The sequence below is a fragment of the Telopea speciosissima genome, chromosome 7 (assembly GCF_018873765.1).
Source record: "Telopea speciosissima isolate NSW1024214 ecotype Mountain lineage chromosome 7, Tspe_v1, whole genome shotgun sequence".
NCBI classification, from domain to species: Eukaryota; Viridiplantae; Streptophyta; class Magnoliopsida; order Proteales; family Proteaceae; genus Telopea; species Telopea speciosissima.
Genome location: NC_057922.1, coordinates 5120759 through 5131756, shown reverse-complemented (window position 1 = coordinate 5131756; position 10998 = coordinate 5120759). Strand labels below are relative to the sequence as shown.

The 10998-nt window shown below is 34.7% G+C and overlaps 1 protein-coding gene across 1 annotated transcript; it reads left to right on the top strand.

Moving 5' to 3' along the window:
- Positions 1-7637: 7637 nt before the first annotated feature.
- Positions 7638-10998, top strand: LOC122669187. The gene is made up of 3 exons (XM_043865880.1): positions 7638-7964; positions 10504-10775; positions 10851-10998. Exons 1-3 carry the CDS (start codon positions 7710-7712, stop codon positions 10912-10914), a joined length of 591 nt encoding a protein of 196 aa, XP_043721815.1. The 5' UTR covers positions 7638-7709; the 3' UTR covers positions 10915-10998.

Sequence of the window (10998 nt, the reverse complement as noted above, 5' to 3'; positions counted from 1 at the left end):
ACCTGAGATTGTGTGTTGCGTGCAACCCTTGCGCCAAGACATAGGGCCATACAAAATAACCGCTACATCTCCATGAAAAGGTGGAAATCTCTTAGGGTATAACGGTCATTTCACATGGCCTTGTGTTTGGCGTAGGGCCGCACACGCGACCAGGTAGTTCTTTTTCCTATAATTTTAACATTTTATAAACATGGGCGTTGAAACTTGAAAAGTGACACCCTGTTCAGACTTCAGAGACGAGCCCTATTAAATTATTTCATTCTTGAATGAAAGGATCGAGTATACAACTATATTAAGAAGACCCGTACACCAGAAGAAGGAGAAGAAGAAAGAAGACATCCAACGATAGGAAGGGGGTTTAGTAATAATCTCGAAATTTTCTCCTCCTGCTCCCAAGAAACTGGATGGAGGGCTCTTCAACAGAGAATGAAACAATGTTAGTGTCTCCTTTATATTAATATAACCTCTACTAATTTTCCTTCTCCTTCCGAAGATAATTAAGGACCAGTCTCAGCTAATAGAAATCCCTCTTCCTCCTTTCTCTTCTTCATCTTCTTCATCTTCTTCATCTTCTTCTCTTTCTCCTCCTCCTCAATCCAAAGAAATGGAGGGTTCATCAACCAAGGACGAGTCAAAAGCAACGAGAATCTCTCCTCCTTCCTCTTCTTCTCCACATTTTCTACTCAACCTCTTCGATTTCCTTCAACAGCCCTTAAGGGCTTTTCTCAGGTTACTGGGTTTTAGCTCTACTCCTCAAGCATCCTCAACAACGCCAGATCAGGAAATGGTTGGCGATTTAACCATCGCAAACGGCTCTTCTTCACAGGATTCTACAACAACAGATCAGGTAGCGGTAGGCTCTCTCTCTCTCTCTCTCTCTCTCTCTCTCTCTCTCTCTCTCTCTCTCTCTGTTATAAATTAATAAGCTAGCTAGTGAGTAATGTTGTGTTTTGTTTGCAGGAAATAATCGTGATTGAAGCGAGGTCCGGTAAGCCATCAAAGGGGAAAACGGATCGTGGAGTTGGAGGACGCATCAACGTCGCACCCTCTTCTTGAGTTTCCTTTTCCTCTTCTTCGTCCTTTTTTTGTATTAATGCAAGAGAGAGAGAAGAGATGTTTAGATGAAATAAAAGATGTTACTTTTGATGAGTTTATTTAATCAAATTCATTACAGTGTTAAGTTGGACACATCGCTTTTGAGTGTTAACCATGGAGTTCGCATTTGTTGACGAAGAATTTTTTTTTGTTTTGATAGAAAGTTTTTCTTCACCATTGACGATATTATTGGACACCAGGAGAGTGATCTCACCCCTCATTGGTGAAGGTACAAAATACTCTTTCAAGTCTTTCTCGAGATCATTATATTATTTGATCTTTAAAATGATAATTCCAAGACACAAGTGTGAGTAGTGTACATTGAATAAGATCACTTGAAAATCTTTAATGAAATGATGCACGTTTCTTTAAAGAACATGATTCTTATTACTAACGTACAATTGGTCTCCTAACTTATGACGTCCTTATCCTAAACTAACGGTTGATGTTTGTTGGATTATATATCGGTGCAATCGATTCTTGGTATCAAGTTATGTATGAAAGAGATGCACAGCACATCATCCACAACCTGCAATGGAGAATATTGGTCAGAGAAAAAAATATTTGTGCATTATTGGATAGAATCTGGATCTGATGGCATATTTGTAAGTAATTTACAAAGATTTTGAAGAATTTAATCAGTATTAATTTATAAAAAAAATTGAAAATACTTTTTTAATAGTCCAATCAATGATGCAGATTCTTTGCAGAATTATGATAGTCTAGAAGTACTACGATAATTATTACCATGTATTGATGATTGTTACGTGGTATTGTAAAAGTGGAAAAATGTGATCATAATTAATTATTGGATTGGCAGAAATAAGAATTATTTTACATAAGATGTGATGTATATATTGGTAAATATTTTTTACTTGTGATATTTAGCTAATATTATATTCGAGAATGCAACATTACATATCTCCCCCATCAGAGGGTATGAATTAAGATAGAGAGACTTGAGAAATCAGAATACCTCTAAGCATTGCTACAAATCTTCATTAAGGTCATCGTCACCATTGCATTTATTTAGAAAACGCAAACTTTGATTAAATAGTGATGGCAAGCCTCGGTCCCAATGGTGGAGGTAATAGATCGAGAGTGTATAGAATTTGATTCAACGTAGTAATCTTTCTTTTTTTTTATGCATCACATAGTAGTCTTATTTGAGTTGTAGATAAGAATAGATGCATTTCTTAAAGGGATTCTTATCCAATAGGAAACTAGAGAGAGTGAAAAAAGTGTTCAAGACACATAAGAAAATCCAATAATTGCTAGAGATATTCTCTTTTAATTTAGAGTTCCTAACGTTGCTAGGTAGGTACTCAAAGTAACTGTTCTCCTTTCCACTAGTTAGAATTTTACCCTATATATAGCACCATGAGATTTGATCATAACCATCTATTGAGATTAATTACATTAAATTTAAATTTTTATTACGATTTGAATTAATTGTATCATTATCACCTCGCAATGTAATTGGTTTCTTCACCCCAAAAAGAAATGTATTTGGTTTCTTTTCTTTATATGTCATTTGATTACAAGGGAGACACAAACAATTTTTTGAGAAGTTATTTATATTTACTGGAATGAAACAGAACACATTGTACGATGAAGGTGAGAGAAGGGCTTTCTTTTAAAAGAATAATTATTTACCAATAATAATAAAAAAAAAATACTAGTTATTTTTTGTCAAATTAGTTGTTCATTGGAATCCATACCCTTGGACTACCTCGTGTTTCACTGATCATGAAGCTAATTTTGGCGGCAAAACCTGTGGGATAAGGAATTCCCCGCCTCTCTGGTATTGTTTTTGCCCTTTTCCAACATCATAAAGAAATTGTAACATGAAAATTTGTTGTCTACCTATCAATAGCTTATTATATATAACGTATGTAAACAAAAAATTTTGTAAAATAATATTCTGGAGAAAATTTTTAAAAATTAAAAAAAAAAAATCTTATAAGGAGGTGGTAGAGGAAACCTCCTTCCTTATCCATGATAAAGATTCTATCATATATAGATCAGGAGAAATGCCAAAGACTCCAGTGTTCAGACTTGGGTTTGATTATGGAATTTTGGATGTGCTTGTTTCATCAAAAATATTTTATGGGAGAATAACAAATATTTATATTTTATTATTATTATTTTTTGTTATATATGATTAATAAACACATTTTAACATGATTTGAGTATGAAAGAATCTGAAAGCAATGGGTGTTTGGTTGTATTATTCCAGACCAGATGAGGAAAGTTAGGCTTGTTGCCATGCCCAACTCATGTTCTCTGTCTTCTCAAACTGCCAGCTGTTACTTCTCTCTTTCCCCTTTGTTTCCCCCATCTATCATTTTGTTTTGGATACAAGTATCTTCAATCCCTAAAGCGCGTATCTAGTGCACAAGACTCCCGTCACTACAGGATCTAAAAAGAGTCATAATGTACACAACCTTACCCAAGCTTTAAAGGCTGTTCCGGACCAATATACAATCATTATTTTCAACAGTATTCTGAATTTTGAAATGAATCCCTTTCATTACCCCAAAAAAAAAGAAATGAGTCTTTTTTAATTTCCCAATATAGCCCATTTTATATTATATTTTTATAATGTATTTTTTTTCTTCCAATCTAATCAAATGGAACCGATGATGGCATTATAATTTATATTTGGATGAAGGAAAACTCAGTCCCAAACGTTTATCTGAAATTATCAAAAGAAAGATCGAGTGAGAGGCACATTGCATATGTGCGATATACTAATGAGTGGCACCAATGGAAGTAAGAAACATGGTATCATATAGAAGGGGCAAAGGGATCATTTTAAAGAGGAGAAGAGAGAGAGACACAGTGGGTGAGCTTACGCTCTTTCCCCACCTTTTTTTTTTATTTTATAATTTATTTAGGTTGGGAGTACTAAATACGGGAGAGGGGGATCCAGTGGGATTACACCTGTACGAATCACTGCATGAGGCACATCGGCACACTGTGGCATAAAGCGTACTGCCTTAGAAACAGTTTTTTTTTTTTTGTTTTTTTTTGTTTGGGGGGGGTGGGGGGGCGGGTGGGTTGGGGGAGAGAGGGGGCAGAGGGCAAAAATTTGGATTACAAAGGAAGGTATGTGTTTTGCCCAAAACTCACAGGACGGCATGTACCATTACGCATAAAAGCTAAAAGCTTTGGATGTAAGCTTGCAGGGGACTTTGGATGAAAATAAAAATGGCATGGAGTGCTGTTTTAAATGGTGAATGCGTAATGGATGGGGAAAACATTGCGTTCTCCATGCATATATCTACACAACAAAGAAAGCGAAACTTGTTGGAAAATCTGAGAGAAAGGTTTGAGACACTCACAGGTAGTTGAACTGCAAGAATCCCCCAGTTCTACCAATAACCTCAACAGAAACTAATACGGAAGATGATAATTAATCTCATCTTATGCACAGTGGAAGAGTAATGGATGGAAAGAAATGCCTTTGAAGCCGCAGGGGTGTCGAATGCTGGCCCGCATTGGAGATGCATGACTGGAATTTACTGATCAGGACCAACTGTTTATAACCTGTTTATAATCCAATCAGCTCGTTTATAGCTTTATGAAATTGTTTATTGCCCGTTTACAACATAATTAGCCCAATTAACCTGTTTAAGGATCAACTATAACCTGATTAACCTGACCCCAATTATGGACCAATAATCGACCAACAATATGATCTTAAATTGTTTGGAATAACATTGTCACAACAACCCCTTACCGTTGCTTAAGGCTTTCAAACAAGACGGTTTTGGGTAATTGAGACAGTTCCTTATCGATTCCGATCCCAAGGGGGCCAATGCCAAAACCATCATGTTTATTAAACAGTGCCAAAACTACAATCCAGTCTTGTTTAGTAATGGGACGGGTCGATTCCGATTCCTTAACTGTTCTAAGCACTCAAAGTCTCAAACAATCAAATAAGCATGTAAATAGATTTTCCAAACATACAAATAATTGAATTTATAATTAAACATAAAATAATCAAACATCATTTCTTAAGAATACAAAAATTCAACCAAGTGTAAAATAATTGATAATCCTATTCTTTCTTTGTAAGAACAATATAACTCTTATATAAATTATAACTATTAAATATTAATTATGTAATTTAAGCATGTTATTAGCCGTGCTGGTTCGAATTAATTCTTTATTGGGTTTTTGGTTTCATATCTGTTGAAAAACATGTCCTAGATCCATTCCATCACATTTAATAATCGATCCCAAAATCAATTTTTAGAATCACCCCACTTACTCACTTAGTAATAGAATGGATGAATTCGGAGTTTTAACAGAACGATTCTAAAATGATCTGAATTACAAACCCAGCCTGATTGATACCCTTACCGCTGCTCTAGAAGACTAGAACAAGGAAGCAGGTAAGGACGGAGAAGACGACAGAATCGCCAACGTTTATGAGGTGGGTGAATTATCATTGTGCCGACAATTATATTTTAATGAAGGTGGGCGGTGGAGGGGAAGGGAGATTTACTCACACACCTTTAACAATAAAAATGTGACTTGGGTGGTTTTTGTTTTTTTTTTTGTTCCATAGTTCATATATTAAACCCAAGATTCAAAGGAAAATTAATACCGAATAAAAGGGATCAGGATCGTCTCCAATGAGTATCCAACAGTATGTGTGCGCAGCATTCTAATCGTTGGTTGCCTCCTTGGACAGTCATTGGGCGATCCCCTCATTCAAGAGATCCGGATCTATATAAAAGAGTCATATTTTTTAACATTAAAAATAATCATACTTTAAAATTGGGTCAGAGATCAAGAAAAATGTTTGAGTTATGTTTTTAGTGGTTTTAGGTATAGTTATAAAACCAAGTTTTGCTTTGGGTGAATCATTCGAGTTCAGTAAAAAAATAAATGTAACATTATCAAGAGTTGTGAAGGCTTGTCGAGCTATAAGAAATTACTTGATTAGGTTTGAATCAATTCGAGTTTTTATTGGTTCGATGTTTTTACCCGAATCATATGAAATGCATCAAATTTGGTTTTTCTTTAATTAGATCATATATTATTTATAAATCAAAAAATTTGCCTAAACTAAACAAAACCTTAGAATTTTTGTTTCTTGTCTTTATTCATAGGCTCATAGCCTCAATCTCTCGTTGCTCAATAAGGAGAGGAAGGAAAATATTTTAAAAAAAATGGCTTACTTGATTCATCAAGCTTTGAAAAAGACGAATCAAATCGAAAAACTTGATTTTCCAACTATGTTTTGAGACAAAAATTGGAAAACCCTAGAAACTATGATACCAACGGTTGAATATGAAAAAAAAACCATACAAGTATTGAGTTAAATATGACTTTAATCCAAATATGTAGATCACATTATTTTACATATTTATCCAAATTATGCTTCAGAATTGTTTAAAGATTTGTATTTATCTAACTATTAAAATTATCAAATAATTCTTCCATGTGGCACAAATTAGGTGTGCCATCCATAGATTCCTTTAAAGCAACCCACCCAAATATTATAATTATTTAAGATATTTTTGTGTCTTTTACATGATTTAAAAATTAAAATACTTCAAAAAGAGGTCCAATTACTTACTATAGAGACTTTCGTTTTCCTTAAATCTCCTTATAATGTAAATAAAAATAATAAAAAAAGAAAGGCAAAAGTATAACAAAACATTCCTTCAACCTACGTAGGCTACTGGCTACACAAAGCCGTTGTGTTTAGCCATATGGAGGATCCTTGTGACCAATTCCCAACAAAATAGCTTTATAGATAACCTACATGATTGGTGAAATGTAAATTTCGTAGTACAATTCAACTATATTGTCCACAATATATTCTGCATTTCCCTTGTGTTTTAAACTCTTATGTTTTTAACAATGCATGATTTTTGCCATATGTAAGAGTCCATTAGGTAAGAAATTTTATGATTTTACTTGTAATTTTTTTAAGGGAGAGACTTCCCTTCATTGCCTGATTGCAATTTTGAACAAATAAAAGAATTCTCTTTAGAATCTAACAAAATAAGGAAAAAAAAAAGAAGCATTTATGACATATTATCCACTCACATATCACTCAACTCAAGTCACATAGAGAAGCCGGTGCCACCTACCCCATAATTCAATCACCCTCACCCCTTTTCATACAAAAGTTAGACACATAAATCAATCATTAGTTTTATCATTATTTATATCTTAATATATAAATTTTTTTCTTTCACCCAAACATAGCCGAAGATGATTCTCTATGCTAACGTATAAACAAATGTGACAACGAAATAATGAACAGAAATAGCGTTGCTTTCCTTGTCGCCGACTTCTTCCTTTAATTCATAATTATTATTTTTTTTGATAAGATTTAATTCATATTTAATTTATGTTATTTATTTATAATGAGCTGGTGGAAGGAAGGATGGAAGGGAATCTTTTTCCTTTTTTCATTTTGTATAGATGAGACTAATGACGTCATTATTCCCAAATCCTACCGTGACTCTACAAAATTGACCTCTGAAGTCTTTTCTTCCACTCCTCTCTCTCTCTCTCTCTCTCTCTCTCCTTCTCCTCTGTGATCTTCTTCTGCAACCTGTAAGGAATTAAATCGTCTGAAATACATGTTTGGCTTAGGCGACGATCTCATTATTGAATTTCCAGGGGTGTCATGGCTCATATGGCTGCACCTCTTGGTGATGTTCTTCCTCTTCTTCCTCCTTCTCTCCTACCTTGGAATCCATGTCTTCCATGCCGCCGAAGACCGACCGAGCTCGACCTACGCCGGTAAATTTTCGAGTAACGATCACCCTGGAACAAAGCAAATCCAGAAAAATCCCACTAACAGTGACAGCAACTGCTCACTGATTGATAACAAGGTACGCCCAAATTAAGATTCTCTTTCACTACTTTAATTTACTTCTCCTCTTTTCTTTTTAGCTTGATTTCTTCTCTGTTTTTATTTTCAGAATTCTTCAATCCCTAATCCTTTTCTTTCAGTAATTTTGAAGAAATCTTGGATTCTTGAAGCGTTTCTTTTCAATTAACTAATAGTTAGAACGAAATTTCTTGGCAAGTAGTATTTCGTGTGAATCGAGTAAAGCAAAAAAGTTAGAAAAACGTTTTTCGATCCATTTATTAGTTTATTTGCTTCGATTTCTTGAATCGCAGTGACTTGTCTGCAATAGGAGGAAAGAGTTACTAAAGTTGGACTTGGCTTCTGAACATTACTGTGTGATTGAAGGATATAATCATTCGTTAGTTCTTGATTAAGATAAAATAGTGGGAAATGGAAAAATCGAAGGATAGAAAATTTCTTGGAGTGAGGTTTGTTATTAGCTAGAGCTTAAAGATCGCTACTGTAGAATAGACAACTCGAATGAATTAGTTAGGATTAAAAGTAGATAGACAATAATTTTCCATTAAAATGACCATGAGCCCTAAAGCAGACCTGGATTGAAGAAAGGATTTTCAGGTGGAATCTGTTTCTGCGGAAAATTATCCTACCTATTCTAACTGGATGCTGTGATCTTTTTGTGTCAAAGGTATGAACACAAAATATACCCGTCATTTAGATGTTTCCAACGCATAATTAAGACTGAGATGAGAGTTTTTCTTTAAGAAAATAATGGAGCTCAAAATTAAGTCACGGTTGTTCCACAGAAGGTTTTGATTCTGAGTTCTAAGATGGTGGGTGATGGAGATTTAGACCCAGGTGATAGTTTGCCTCTTATTTCATGACTTGAAATAATAACAAACAACCGTGGAGAAATTGAAGCCAGAATCCCCCCAGTGTCGTGTGGAAGGAGCTGGGAAAAATCGCCGAGATTCATTCAAACTATCCAAAGCAACTGTCGTCCCTCCTTGACCCGATCCCATTCTCTACAACAATATTATGTAATTATGCTGTACAGTTTATCTTAAGACTATGTTTAGTTGCCAAGAAAAGAAGAACATGGAGAAAGATTTCATTTACCCGGAGAAGACGATTCACGGCTCATCTGAGGGTTCACATACCCTTCTTAGGGTTTTAATATGTTCCAAAAATACCCTCATCATAGGATTTTAATAAATTCTAAAAATACCCTTTTGATGCCTTCTCCCGAGTCCCGACTATCATCATTACTTTTGTTTTATTTTATTTTCTCTTCTATCTATTTGTTGTAAAACAAACATACCCTAATTAGACTTTTTACGAGACGAGGTGTTAACTGTGGGGTCCTTGGGCGGACTTTTACGAGGTGTTGCCCTTGGTACTTGGGCGGATTTTTGAAGAATTATCAAAGAGGTGCTTAATGTCGTAATTAGGTATGAGTGATGTCGATGGGCTTTCAAGGGCTTTTGGAATTGAATTGGGTGAATCAGCCAGTTCTGATTCGTATCGGCCAATGTCGATCCCGATTTCTGCAACCCTATCGACTACTATTAATGTTTGATCTTAATTTTTCTTTACTATTAGTCAGTAAAATAGCAAAAAATCAAATGAAATTTACTTCTTGTAAGTAGATCCTTATGCGCACCACGCGATTCTGGTAGTGTTCTTTCGGTAATTCTTTGTTTCTTTTTGCTAATACCAATTTCTACACCATAAAAATTACACTTCATAGTTTTAAAATGCGATTTTAATTATTATTACATTAAATATCATAAATTCAGATACTATTTACCCGGATTAAAACTGGGTCAGACGTGGACATTTCTCTTCGCCGAAACCCAGTTCCGGTTTGGACACATGAGGACTTTTCAAATTGTCCAACCCAGACGTAGATTTGTCCGAATTTCCCTACAATTTACATACCTTCTTTACATTTCGGTTAAAAAAACTTGAAAATAAAAACAATTGTTTCCCTTATCTTTACTTCAGCCCATTTTACATCGAAGCAAAGAGAACCTTAAAGGTATGTATTACCAATCGTCTAGAAAACATATTACAAGGTTGCTTGGATGTTGGAACTAACTAAAGACAGGCATGGAAAATATTGCTTCTTGTAGGAAAATTTTAATTCGCTAAAGTTTTGAGTTAAGTTGCACCTATTTCTTTGCTTCTACAAATTTGATTTTTTTTTTTTGTTATTTAAGAAATTTAAGAGATTCCTTGTAAGTTAATGGGCATGAAATTGACCAGAAGGAAAGACAAAAATATCAGTTTCATTACTAGATTTGTGGATACCCAGATAACATTTACACTTAAATAAATAAATTCACCTCCAACCCAGATATATTAATTTATACTTTATACATGTCCCAAAATTTTAATTATATTTTTTCGTAATAAAAATGAATGAATTATATAATCCATTTTTCATGTAATTCATTGGGGGGGGGGTTGGGTTTGGTTGGCAAGTCATGCTATTTAATGAAATCTCCATTGATGCAAACCATAAGTAATAAAATTAATGCAAGTATAATGTTTTGTAGGTGACTGAAAGTCTAGAAACCATTGGAGGCCACTTGACAACATCCACAGGAATAACAAAACTGAAAGTGGGGAAGGAACAAGATGAGGAAGAAGAGATAGAAGAAATGGGGGAATCTTCACCAATAATGCTCAAACAGAGAACAGTAATGCACTTTTCTGTTAATCCCTGCTATTACCTGGGACAAGTTTTAAAGCCTTTTCTGAAGTGCTTGGGTCTTCAATCCATATATCCGGATCCCTCAACAACAAAGCAAGAAGGAAGAAATCCAAAGTTAGTCTCTCTCTCTCTCTCTCTCTTTATCTTGGTTGAGGTGTTTTCTAATTAACGAATGCCATTTTGATACAGGAAAATGACACAAGAGAATCTATTGGATCAAGATCAGAAAGTAGATCCAAAAACCCTTCAATGACATCAGTGATGGCTAGGGGAGCTCCCGATACCCATTCAGAATACTGTAACATAACTTTCTATCTCAGATGTATAGCTTTCTCAA